Below are 14466 nucleotides of genomic sequence, written 5' to 3'. Positions count from 1 at the left end.
ATGGTGTGGCTGTACCTTTGCATACTGTACTCAAACTGAAAGTTCCATTCAGGTCCTCACAATGAGCTCATACCTAAGACTTACAGTGAACAAAAGGAGAAATACTGCTCAAACTCATGATATGAACTGGCCCAACTTTTCAGTGGCTCTGATCTAAAAACTAAGTACATGTTAGTATCCCATCAGCAGACAGGCAAGCAAAATCATATTAGGAAAAATAAGATTGCTGTCTTCTGGGTTGTTGTGCAGTGTAGTCTGGTAGATATCCACTGTGCAACAACCCAGAAAACAGCAATCTTCATACTCACCTCAGTGAAAACCTCAAATCCTACATCATATTAGGGTGGTTAATAAATCATTTGAAAGTGTGACAAAGTTCAAATATTGGAGAACAAAAATAACAAATCAAAATGATACTCATGAGAAAGTTAGGAGATTAAATTCTGAAAATGCTTGCTACTTCTCAGTTCAAAATATTTTGTCTTCCCATCTGATTTCTAAGAACCTGAAAATTAAAATACACAAAACTGCCTGTTGTTTTGTATGGGTGCAAAACATGGTCTCTCACTCTGAGAAAGTAACACAGATTGCAGGTGTTTGAGAATAGGGTGTTGAGGTGGGTATTTGGGCCTAGGAGAGAAGACAATGGGGTATGGAGAAAACTGCATTATGATGAGTTTAAAAATTTGTACTCCTCCCCCAGCATTGTCAGGGTGATTAAGTCAAGAAGAATGAGATAAGCGGGGCATATGGGGCACATGGATGGTGCAAGAGGGGTGCACCAGGTATTGGTCGGGAAGCCTGAGGGGAAGACACCGCTGGGGAGACCTAGATGTAGATGGGAGGATAATCTCAGGTGGGATCTGCGGGATATAGGAGTTGAAGGAGACTGGATTTTGTTAGCCCAGGACAGGGTCTGGTGGAGGTCTTTCGTTAATTCGGTGATGAACCTTTCAATTCCATAAGCCATCTAGTTAGTTAGTAAAAGTTATCAATATTCTAAATATGTACTGAACTCCATGTAAATGCAGGAAAGTATATGTAAGTCAGACTGGAAGATCCATTGAGGTTAGATGAATAGAGCATATGATATATATATATATATGTCTTGAGCAGCCTGAAATGTCTGCAGTTGCGGAGCACAGCATAAACAATGGACACCGCATTGACTTCAGCAGTACCCCTGTGTTAGACAAGACAGCAGACTACATGGACCACCCTCATGAAGGAACCCACTGAAATTCAACTGAACTCAGGGAACTTCAACAGAGTGATCAGCCCATCACAAGGACTCTATCTATATACAGGACAGCACAACACAGAAAGAATCAGACAAACATACAGGCTTTGAGTGGGATTCGAACCCTCAGTCCCAGTGTTGAGGCGGACAAAGTCCACACCTCAAACCGTGCGGCCACTGTGACTGGGAACTAAACTTTACAGAAGTATGGATAACATACAAACATACACACAAACACAAGTTAGGAAAGGTGTGCACAGCATAATAATTATGGCACAGGTTCCAGGATTTTAAGTTAACATGGCACCAGTGGTTCAATGATCTTTGCATGGGTGGGATCTCTGGTGCCTGTCTGGGTAAAGTTGTAAGAGGGGATTCCCCAACTTATGCCTGTTAGGACTCCCCATGCCATGATTCCCCAACTGAACACATCCCACTCATTCAATCTGGCACAGAAAATGCAGGTACATCTTTATGTGAAGTGCTTGTTTTTGTTACCTAATCTTAACCAAAACTGGAATGTGTTGACAAATTTTAATTTTCTTAAAATTTGTCCACAATTTAACATTTCATGAAAATCCATTCAGCAGTTCTCAAGTTGTTACATGTGGATAGACTGACAAAGAAAAACCAACAGGTGTATTTTTTAGAATTTTTAGCTGCAAAAGCACCTAGAAACTCAAAATGGCTTTTAGTTCAATTACATCTCGTTTAGAATTACCAAACTTACTGGAAACAAAATATAACAACAATGGAAAATAACAGAATACCAAAACAGATTACAGCATGAAACCTAGGAGGACAAGTTAAGAAGATAACTGAAGAGGTGGCATAAAACAAAAACAGGCCACATGGCCTAATACCTAATAGGATGATGTCATTCAAATACGATTAATTCAAATGTGAAACAAATCACAGTTATTAGTGCAAAGGCATGCAAAACGAACATACTGTACTCCTACACTGTTTAAGTAATGTATGAAATAATTCAGTTTTAATTATTAGCTAGCCAGAACAAAAATATTTTCTAATTCAAAACTGCTGATGTTATTCTTGACAGCTCCCTTTTACAGAAGAAAACATCTAAGAAAAAATATCTTAGGTTCTTCTTTAAATTCTGATTTCTGTCCAACACACTGTCCAGGAATATGAACTGACACTCTTCAATTATGCATATTATTAAGTTTTTGCATTTTTTAAAAAGTCTAATTTTTGTGGGTATGCTATACATAATCCATACATTTTTTCCTTCTACAATTAGGTGACCATAATCTGTACATAAAACTAGATTACTTAGTATGCACTATGTTGGGTTAATTGGTAGTAAAAGATTGCTAATTTTATCATTTGAATTCTTCAAATATTTCTTACACTTTATACATTCCACAACTTGTTTTCACTGAATACTGTACAGATGACAAGCTTTAAAAAATGTAAACTATCAATCATTAAATCCAAATTCTTTCATGTACTTTAGTATTCATGTCACATCAATATTCCTTCAGTGTGTCTCAACAGTCATATTGCACAGTCAAAAGGTTGCACCACATGATGCATAACATATGACAGAATGGTTCTCATCTGTGATGAATGCAGTGTCACCCCTCTCAAATGCCATGCTTGTGTTTTAAACTTGGGGCTATCTCTTTCACACTGGCAACAAAATTATTTGCTCATGTTGTCTTTCATATGTAAGGATAGAATGCATTAAATACACACACACTTTGATTTTGTGTTTGCAAAGTTCCACTTGCGCATCTTATAATGTGGCACTTATCAGAATGATGATATATCTCAGCCAATAAACATTCAAACATGTCTGGAATTACAGTTTCAATAATCCTATGTTTTAATGTTTAAACACTGCCTGTATGCCCAAAGGTCACATAAACTATTCTTTATGTAATGCTATAGGAAAATCCAAGGCACATTACATCAGGGGACCTAGGTGACCATGAAATACCCCAGTGCTATCTCTCACATTTCAACAGAACAAAAAACTCCTTATTTAGAGCCATTTGATGAAAACTATAAAAATGTGATGGCACACCACTTTTCTTGAAAAGAACTCCCTGTTCTCCTAGTTACAGAAAAAGTTTCTGGCATATCCACTAGTGCACAACTACACCATGTGCCAACTATCTACATGACTCAGCACAATCAGTGCAATGGCAACACCACAGAAGAAAGCTCAGTGCACATTATGGCTCATAGTGATTACATGTTACTAACGTTTGAAGGGCATTTAGAAACGCTATGGCTAAGATCCTCCTCATGACAACAGTACTGGGAAGTGGCATATGAGACAATCTTCTATCCATCAAACTAGTCTGAAAACACACGTCAACTTAATGAACACATCTGTGACTTACAAAAGGTAAATGATCTTAAAACTTTGCATACCGTGTAGTGTATTAGAATATAGAGCAAGCAAACCAACAACTATTAACACTATAATAAGACACTATTGCCATACGCGTTTTGACCTCAAGAGGTCATCAGTGGCATCAGGGAAATTAATACATTTAGTCAAATGGTTAAAACTTGATTCAGAATTAAAAATGAAAAAAAAGGGTATTTGACGAAATATTCATTCTGGAGTTCACAGGTACAGATGACGCAACTACAGCTCGCCAAGACCAGCTACGGCCACCGAACATGGGATCAATGGCTAAGTGCAAGTTCTACTCCTGTGAATAACAGCATCTAGTGCAGTGTCACTTCAAATATTTTGTCAAATACCCTTTTCATTTTTAATTCTGAATCCAGTTTTAACCATTTGACTAAATGTATTAATTTCCCTGATGCCACTGATGATGACCTCTTGAGGTTGAAACGCGTATGGCAACAGTGTCTTATTATAGTGTTAATAGTTGTTGGTTTGCTTACTCTATAAAAAGTAAATGATTGATGTGGCCATTTCCATAGGAAAGATTACTCCTTATCCGTCCTTGGAGCTACCATAATGGGGGCAATATTTCCAATACAATAGTGCTTGGCTGGATTTTTATAACTTTGCTCGAGTCGCTCTAAATGTAAAGTTTCTAGAGTATTAAGAGCAGAGGAGTGGCCCTACATCATGACCTAAATCCATCTGAATATGTGCTGCATTACAAGAGTTTTACATATGGATTATTAATGTGATATCTGCCACATTATTAAAGGTGCATGTGAAACTTTACTAACACAATTTCTATATGTGGATATGCTACATATGTAAATTTGTTTCTTTAATTTTGGAAAGAAAAATCACAGTGAATAAATTACGTGATGGTGTAAATTATGCAATGAAATCCAGTAACTTCTCTTTATTCTGAGAAAGGTAATATATGAGATACCTGTTTTTCACATGACCTGTGATAAAGTGCGCACAATGGAAATTTGTCTGGTCCTACATCAAATTTAGAAATAAAAGAGAAGTTTCAACCGTAATGAAACAGTCTCTTATCTTTCTGGAGTCTTTTACAGACATTACAAATGATTCCAGGTTTGTACTAATAAGCAACAATGACATAACATGAGCACTAATTTAAGGTTAAGGCAAATGCTAGTATATCATAAAATAAGCAATAATAATTTCCATTCTTTATAAAGAATTCATAATTCTGCCCAGGACATGCTTACTTACTTACACTTTAGAATTCTTTACATCTGATACACAAAAATATGAAAATGTGATATTTCTAAGACAGCAATGATTTTATACAACCATGACACTGTATAAGTATACCCAATATACAGGCTGATCCAAAAGTCGTGCAACCCGACCCAAAAGTCGCGCAGAAGAGCATGGAAAAGTAAGTATTGGCAACACTGTACATGCCGAATAAATCAACAATATGCCAAATTGTTCGCCGTTGCTACCCTGACTGAGGTTTTCCGTGCTTTTCCTCAGTTGTAAGGCGAATGCCAGGGTATAACTTAATAGGGGCACGGCCCCCCACCCCCCCCCACCCCCCGATCATGGAGGCCATCAGCTGAAGCGATCTTCCCCCCATGCCGCGGAGGCCTTCAGCCGAAACGGCCCCTCCCTCTCTGGGTTCAAACCCCAGAGATCCAACCAACCAAATTCCTTTGGACAACTTGCCTGACAGGATAACCTCCCATCAGCAGCAACAGATCCCAGTTGTAATGGACGAGGCTCTCGCCACGACGAAACCCCGTTAGCGTTAGCATAATTTCCGTTTTTTCTAGTTAAGACCGTGTACCATTTCCAGCAATACACCTTGTGCGCAGGTATGGTGTCACCTAGGTAGGGATGATGCTTGCGCTTGCGCAGGACTCCGCCCTCAGTTAGCTTTTTTGGTTGGTTGGTTGGTTGGTTGTTCGCCGTTTTCGTGAAATAGGCTGCGTAAGTGACAAGAAGCAAACTGGATGGCCATCAAGTCTGAGTGAAAAAATTTGAATGAAGTTAGGCTGTGGTTAGAATGGTGACCCAGGTAGTCCTTATGAAGATTAGGACAGCAGCCTGGATTGAGTTATGGAACAATGCAGAGGTGTACGAGGCGGCTGAAACTTATGCCTTACAGAATTCACACAATGCACGAATTCAAGGAACTGGACAAAGGGAAAATATTACGATACTGTGAATGGTTCCGAGAACTTTTGAGGGACGGTGTCGGTATCTTGGACAACATTTTCATCACAGATGAGGCTTGGTTTCATTTAAGTGGTTATGTAAATAGTCAGAACAGTAGGTTTTTGAGCTCTGAAAATCCACACGTTTTCTATGAGGTGCCCTTACACAGTCAGAAGATTGGAGTGTGGTCACAGGGTGGTAGGTCCTCTTTTCTTTAGAGAAACTGTTATTGCTGAACATTACCAGGAATTTGTTATGCAGTTTATTGCATTACTGGAGGAAACAGAACGTGATTGCTGGTTTCAGCAAGATGGGGCCACTGCACACACAGCCAATTCCATCCTGGCAATGTTGGCTGAGTTTTTTGGTGATTGTGTGATTTCTAAGGGTTTGTGGCCACCTTGTTCCCCAGACCTAACACCACCTGATTTTTTTCTGTGGGATACTTGAAACAAAAAGTATATGCAAACAACCCTTGAACCCTGGCTGAACTGCAAACCAACATTGAGAAGTGCATTGCAACCATACCCCAGGCAATGCTTCGTCGTGTGTCTAGAAATGTGATAAAAGAGTGAATTTGTGTCACAGAGAAGGAGGATCACACTTTTAACACCTTCTGTGATTTCCATTTGGTAAGGTGAACATTACATTTGCATATGGTTTGGTTTACATTAGATTTGTATATTACTGTATATTATATGTACATTAATACTTTGGGTTGTGCGACTTCTGGATCATCCTCTATATTGAAGTAAAAATTAGTTTATGAAAACAATAACAAGAATCAATATAAAAAAAGAAAAAGGAAAAAAGCATGATAGAAGAATGGAAAGAAAATGATAAGTGAGGAACTGGGACTAACACTGGATTCACCCAATACCTCCAAAACGTGGTAGGCTACATCTAAAGAAAAATGAAAACAAATGACACATCATAACAAATTTTACCTGCAGGAAATTAAGTGGTTGTGGTTTCTGAGGAAATGCACCATTCGTGGCTGTAGCAGGTATCACTTTACCATCAAACACCTGTGCAAGCTGCAAATGAAAATGTAAAAAAAGAGAAAAAAAAGAATGCAAAAGAAAAGGGGATGAAGTGTAAAAAATGAAACCGTAGTAGGATTTGAGGTTTTCATGGCAGTGAATCTGAAGATGGCTGTCTTCTGGGTTGTAGTGCCAAGTGGTCTGGTACAAGTTAAACAAAGTTTCGGAGGTTGTTGCTGCCTCCATCATTAGGGCGATGATGGATGCAGCAGGGACCTCTGAAATTTTGGCAAACTTCAATCAGGCTATATGGCACTACAACCCAGAAGATAGCCATCTTTGAAATAAAACCATGCAAAAGTAATGCCTACATTAAATAGCTCAAAAACTTGAAATACATTACAAAATACATTTACACATCAATTATATTTATGAACAAATTTAGCTATTAAACAAAATGCAAAAGCATGCAAAGTTAGAACCACAAAATAACACATGAGAAAGTTTAGAAGAAGTAATTAAGCAATTCTTAAAACTACTGAATGGATTTAAATTAAACTTGATACTGGATGTCTACATGAAACCTGCTGGAAGGAAAATTTAATTCTCGTTCATTATCAGGCAATTATAAGTCAAATTTTAAAATAAACTCAAACTAAATTTTAAAACATGTCCCATACTTTAAATGAAACTAAAATATTGATGTGTTATTCAACTCAATGATAAACTAAACAGTATTCCTTACAACCATATACTGTAAAGATTGTATGAAGCAATACAGTAATAACATCTTTTCAATAACAGCATAAAATTACATGTTTCAACTCGAGATAAAGCAACGCATACAGTAATCTGTCAGACAACCCAATTACATATGCAGAATATACTCGTACATTTTATCTAAAGGACATTTCCAAAAAGATGCTCCAGTTCCAATTACACCTACTAAAATAAATTATATACCTACAAATAAACAAGGTGGTATCTACAGACGCCTTGGATCACACATTTCAAATATGTGTAACAATGGCATTAAACCCACCTATAGTCAGTCACCTTTGGAAATGTATCACTGCCTCAGCCAGTGTGTTCAATGATGCTGTTCATAGCTGTTGAATATTTTTGATTCAGATCTTGAATTGTATGTGAAATATTTCTGTACACAGCATCTTAAGGAAACTCCGTATGAAGAAATCAAAGAAATCACATTGACTGACATGAATGGTACTCTGATCAGGAACAACCATATTCTAAATGCACAGGAAATCATTAGATAGGACTTTGTCATAAAAATGCTTATCAAGAAGGTTCAGCACTGTATTTGCTGTGTGCAGTCAAGCACCAGACAGTTGAAAATGTGTTTCTTTGAAAGTGGAAGAACACAATAAACTGTTTTCTTAAGACACGGAGATTACATTCAGCATACACTGTCTAGAAAAACTGTCCAAGAACACCTTGAGCAAAAACGACATACAGTACAAGGCAATTTTGAGAATGTAATGACCTCTCCATTATTTCATGTGTGTTTTCTGAGGTCTATATAAATAGCCACAGAAAAAAAAGGTGTCTGTAAGCCATATTCTTTACAGAAGTGCCAGATTTTAATCTAAAATTCAAAGAAATGGCCCATATAAAGCCAACACTTTTTTGTTTATCACCCTACACAATGGCATGCTTTATATGAATTTTGTATGAAAATTATTTCACATCTTTCTGAAAAATCCTGTATGATGATGATTTTCCCAAGTCAAGTTGTTGAGAAATACGTCTTACAGATTTTCTGAGGCTGTGCATCATGCTTGTTGAACATGATCAATGCTCTCACATGTTCCATCTTCCTTTTACAAAGAATACACTTCTTATTGTCAACCACTGTCCCTAACATCTGATACTTGTTTACCAATCTGTTTATTACAGGCCTGCTCAGAGTTTCCCTACACTAAAATTTTAAAATTCGTACTCATTTTAACCAGCACTATAAGCATAGTACATATTTTCACTAACAACTGTACTGTGCATGTTATTTTGTTAAGCATTGCTTCATGATAATGTAACACAGTATAAGGACTGCTGTGATCAGTGACATCACACACAATTATATTATGATATATTTTATAATATAATTAAAACTGAACCACTTTTTAAGAAATACCCTAATAGTAAAAAGTACACAAAGGGAAAATCTTAAGCACCACATACGGTAAACTTATATCAAGCTGTTGTCTCTAAATTTCTTACCAGCTTTTTGAAGGCCACCAAATCCTCTTCAGTCTTCTTATTTAATGACGAATGTGTTATGTTCTTGTTATTCTGTTGTGCAACATTTAGACCCTGCTGCCTCATTCTGGCTTCTAGTTCCTCCACACTCTGCATCTTCCCAGCAGCTTCTGTCACAAGAACAAATTGCATTCAAATAAATATCAATATTTCAAAATACTAGAACATTAAAGCAGGTACATAAAATGTCACTACATACAGATTAGGATGTTAAGGCCTTATGTATCACAGCTGATCTCTGCCAAGGTTTTTCATGATTTTAGTCAACCTCATTGGGAAAATGGGACAGTATCTTAAAAAGACAGGTCAGCTTTCTTCTTCATTATTCCAAATTTATTATTCACAGCTGGTAATATACATAACATACCTGATAAAGTGCCATTAAATAAAGTATGAAAGGCAAGGCATGTCCTTTAACATTTAATCTATATCAATCAATCTGACAACCTGAAACACATTTCCTCCAAGAAGTAGGAATGCACTGTAAAAGAAAGATCTGTCGCCATCAAAATAATTAATTTCATGGTCAAGTGGTTAGTACTTGACCTCCATATTCTGGAGATGTTGGCTCAAATCTCTGACCATTGACCAGTCATCCTGACTTAAAGTACACATATGCTATATTTATTCAACTACTTTTTGCACATGTATCAATCTATTCATTAACAAAAGACAAATGCATATCAGTCTATCATCAGTGCCCTTAAAACAAAACAGATGCACATCATATTCGAGGATTCAACTTGAGAAGAACACAGCACAGTACAGACATGCCTAGGATCAACAGAATATGCTGTAAATTACAAATCAAATAACAGAGATGAGGACCTTGTAACATGCAGGTTAGTTAAGAAGGAACTGTGACCAAATCAAACTCTTTTCATGTTCCATGGTAAACAGAGAACATCAGGTTCCTCTCAAAATGCCTCCTGCTATGAACAAGCTAACAGCAAAGTTCTGTTCAGCCAGTCTTATCCATGCGAGACAGGCTACATTTTTCAATGCTATCTACAAGTTAGCTTTTTAAAATTAAACTTTACAAGGCATGTTCTGACCAGTGATTTACAACTGGTCTTCAGTTGTGGTGTGACGCTCTTCATATTACCAGTGCCTTCTTATGACACGCATAATTCATCTAGATCAACCCCTGCAACTCTTTTCTTCACAAAAAACCTAATGACCAGATCGAACACAGACTGAACACATTTTAAAGAAGTGCTGTACCATTTATGATGTTATTCTTATTAACATCTTTCTGCAGTTATGGCAAACAGCCACTGTTAAAGTTGCAATAGATTTTACCAACAAATTACTGTCCCTTCTCAAAGAGAATTTATTAATCAATAATAGAAAAACTTTTTAACCAGCAGAAGATATGTGATTATAGTAAGGGGAATGGTAAATTCCAGAAATGTTGCTGCACTATTTTTATCTTATTCATAACTTAAACTGTAAAATCTGAAGTTATGATCCAGCTTAATGGACATAATTGAATTAGCAGCTGCTTACCCAAGTCCCTGATACTGGATGTTTTGATAATGGGAGGCAATGCTGCATCACCCTGACCTGCTTGATTTTGGCCACCTCTCTGTAACATCTCCAGCAATAAAGAGGGCTTCATGCACATTGAACCACTACTGCCAGTCCCTCCAGTATTACTGCTACTATTTCCAGAGTTCATCACACTGCTGCTCACACTGCTATTAACTGCAGATACTGATACCGTAGATGTTGCTGTATTTGCTGCTGGAGAAATTGGTGCAAAGTATGTATCTGACTCACTCAAGGGTGGAATCACAATGTTTGGCTCTGTAATATCTGAAATCAATAATAAATATTATTTAAATCTCAAATACTTGGTCAAATAAAAAGTGACAGTGGAACCACGGTTCTGGAGAATTTGACGTAAATACGTCTATATGGAAAGGAAGTTTATATATTGGCTTTATTCTAAATATTTCCTTTATACATGCTTTACAATTGAGTGAAGTTTGATTAAGACATTGCCTATTTAACTTGAATTAGTTACGCTTAAGATGGGTCTGTGGTAGATGAATGTAATGTAAAGTAATGTATTGTAATGTAATGAAATATAATGTAATGTAATGTAACATTTCCTAGGTAACAACAATGCTGAGTAAACAGATGACGTTTCCTAGGTAACAATAATGCCGAGTAAACAGATGACGTTTCCTAGGTAACAATAATGCCGAGTAAACACAACGTTCCCTAGGTAACCATTGTTATCGGATCTTACAGATTTTCCTGTAACTTTTTCGTTTCCCTTTTTCGTTACACTTTTTTGCCGAATGACCCTACCTTATAGACGTATTTACGTCAAAAACAACAGCGATTTCCGCAGATTAGCACCAGCCAAGGAATTTTTGTGAGGCTTGTATATGGCCTTCGCATTTACAGGTGGTAATTGTCGAAGATCTCCACAAAATATTACATTCATTTCCCCAAATGGTTTATCATATTCATTACATATTGTCTGTAATCTCGCATTTATAGTGTGTAAAATATCAGCACTAATCATGCTTACTTCGTCCACGAACAACATTTCAACGTTATGAAATGCCGATCTGTACATTTGCAACGTCTCCCTACTAAGTCCCCCTTGCTTTCTTGACATGGCAATTCTAAACGCAGAGTGAACTGTAGTACCACCTACAGCAACTGCAGCCTTTCCTGTGGATGCACATGCAACATATGCGTTTTTTAAAACGTTGTGTTGCTCGCAAAACCTATTATATGTTTCCATTAGTAATTTTAAAGTAAACGTTTTACCACATCCAGCAGGCCCCATTAAGATTATCTGAAGCGGTTTAGCATTAGTTTTTGGTATTTTTTTGGGAACTTTAGGTTCATTATCTAATACTTCTATTTTTTACGTTTTCTGCTTTATGGAGTCTTTTAGCATCAATGTCATCCACCTTGTACATAATATGATGCAACAAACTAACGCAACAACAGATTACTTAATAATTCTTATATAAGATTAGTACTTGTGATATTGTAAAACGTTTTTACCAGCACAAAATTATCTACTCCACAATGCACTTCTTCTACAAGCGAATCACAGCTCAGCTCTTGCCACAATAACGGAAGTAATGTAACAAAATGCCAAGTAACGTTTCTTAGGTAACAAAACAATGCCAAGTAAACAAATAACGTTTCTTAGGTAACAATAATGTTGAGTAAACAGATGAAGTTTCATAGGTAACAATAATGCCGAGTAAACAGACGACGTTCCCTAGGTAACCATTGTTATCGGATCTTTTTTGTTACACTTTTTTGCCAAATGACCCTTCCTTATAGATGTATTTACGTCAAAATAAAATACCTACAGCCAATGCTAAACTACACTTCCATTCTCTTTCTACATCATACTGTCCACCTTTGGGAGGGAAGTCTACAGGTCAAATAGTAATCTTTTTTCAGTGTTTTACAGCGGCAAGGTAAAAAAGGGGCTGTACCAATGGTCAAGGTGGTGGAAACAAGGGAAGCTACATATGCTTGGTCTCTTTCAAATATTAATGTCTTACAGTCAATTCCACTATGCTCTACTAATGCACCATGCATCAGTTAGGTAGAAGTGATTATTAACCTAAGTACAGCACTAAAAGGAAAAATGAGACATCCACAGGTAAGATTTTATTCCATTATGGCATTCTGTGTCTGACTGTATGGCAGTGAGGCGTGGACAATTTCAAGATATAAGCAAATTACTAGAAGCTGAAATGTGTTTCCTAAGGTCAGTCGATAGATGTACAAGACAAGATTTCAGAAATGAAGACATTACAAATGAATTGGGAATAGAATCAGTAACAGAAAATAATAAAATATAGAAAAAAATGTAAATCACAAACAGAACAAATGCCAGAGGAAAGAATACCAAAACAAATCATGGAATACCAACCAATAAGACACCTCTGGAAATGATGGATGGAAAACAAAAGACCAGAACAGAACAGAACAGGCCATGACCTAATCCATTAAGGAAGAAGGACGTACAGCATTTATATTCTTGAACATATACGGATTTAATTGAAACACATAAGTAATGAAATATCCAAAGCCCAGCATAATGATCACTCATAAGATAAAGTTTAACACTTGTAGATAATGAGTAAAATGGCTGAAAAACTAAGAAAACAGTATTGACAGCAAAACAAATGGCCAAGTTATTTGTAAAATTTGAAAATGGAAAATCATCAACAAAATTATCCAAAGATTATTGGATATGGATACAAACTGTACATGGCATAGTAACAAAATGAAGTTAATAGAATTTGTAAAGGAATGTGATAGTGGTACAGGCATGAACTGGGCTTTCAGCACATAACACGCAGACACTGTCAGCGCTGCCATGAAACAAAAGGGAGAAGAAGATGGTGGGAAGAACAAGGGTGAAGAAGAAACAGAAAGTAGTGAACATCAATCAGAGCATAGTGATACAATGTGTTGTAACTTTACTAAACTACATGGGTCATAGAGGGTTTGAAGACAGCGATGACATCAGTCACCAGGAAAATTCATATTTTCATAACAAAAAGCTGAAACAGTTCATTATTTGTGTCATCTCTCCTTCACTAGCCCAGATAATCAGGAGTTTACTGTAATTCACGCGCAGCTTACTAAAAGTCTGAAATTTCTATGAAAAATATATAATTCAAACAGAACCCTGAACAAGGTAAACCTTACATAATTTATACAAACTTACAAGACCCAAATTTTCATATGTGCTAAATTACTGACTTTTTATTATCAAATGGTAAATTCAATAAAGACTTCAGACCTCCTCCAGAGATAAAAACAATATTTAAACTTCATATATACTCATTCTAAGCACGATCATCTGTTCTTACCATTAATAATATTATTAAGCAATTCATCATGAAGTGAGGAGCGACGACTTTCAGGTTGATTCAAAGGACTCTCTCGCCGGAAAAACTGACAAAACCTGGAACCAGCTGGGCCTTCCACTGCTGTGCCATTCTGTAACAAATACACAAAAATTTAAGATATTCCTTAAAGTGCAGTATGTTAAGAATTCATTATATCTCACTCTTCTTATAGGCTCTCTACTGACACAATAACATATTATAGCCCTTCTCATTAACCAACAATAGAATAAGAGTACTATTCATTTAAGGAAAGGTAACTGTTTTACACTTCAGGTTTCTTGCCATCTTCAGGCTTGCAAAAATATTTCTCATCTAAAGATAACATCACATGAAGGAACTTGACCATGTTTAACAGTACACGCTTGTTTGTAAAAATAAAGCATATAAATGTACATTAATACACAAAACAAGTATATTTAAATAAAAATAAATGTGACTTGAAAGTTCCTTAAAAAAGACAAAATGCAACTTAGGACA

At 36.5% G+C, this 14466-nt stretch overlaps 1 protein-coding gene across 13 annotated transcripts in view; it reads right to left on the bottom strand.

Annotated features, from left to right (window-relative positions):
- The window catches only part of LOC110833793 (uncharacterized), a 73847-nt gene that overhangs the window by 26114 nt on the left and 33267 nt on the right, over window positions 1-14466 (bottom strand). For 11 of the 13 annotated variants that reach the window (XM_087348783.1, XM_087348785.1, XM_087348746.1 and 8 more), the window contains 4 exons: window positions 13951-14080; window positions 10589-10897; window positions 9041-9189; window positions 6767-6856 (listed from right to left, as the gene is read on the bottom strand). In XM_087348783.1, the coding sequence (XP_087204909.1) occupies window positions 6767-6856; window positions 9041-9189; window positions 10589-10897; window positions 13951-14080 (678 nt within the window). The remainder of the gene's footprint in view (window positions 1-6766; window positions 6857-9040; window positions 9190-10588; window positions 10898-13950; window positions 14081-14466) is intronic. The other 2 variants (XM_087348768.1, XM_087348776.1) reach the window with 2 other exon arrangements.

The sequence above is a fragment of the Zootermopsis nevadensis genome, unplaced genomic scaffold, assembly GCF_977971745.1.
Source record: "Zootermopsis nevadensis isolate Lab colony 2312 unplaced genomic scaffold, Znev_1.0 Znev_ptg000002l, whole genome shotgun sequence".
NCBI classification, from domain to species: Eukaryota; Metazoa; Arthropoda; class Insecta; order Blattodea; family Termopsidae; genus Zootermopsis; species Zootermopsis nevadensis.
This window is presented reverse-complemented; position numbering and strand designations above follow the sequence as displayed.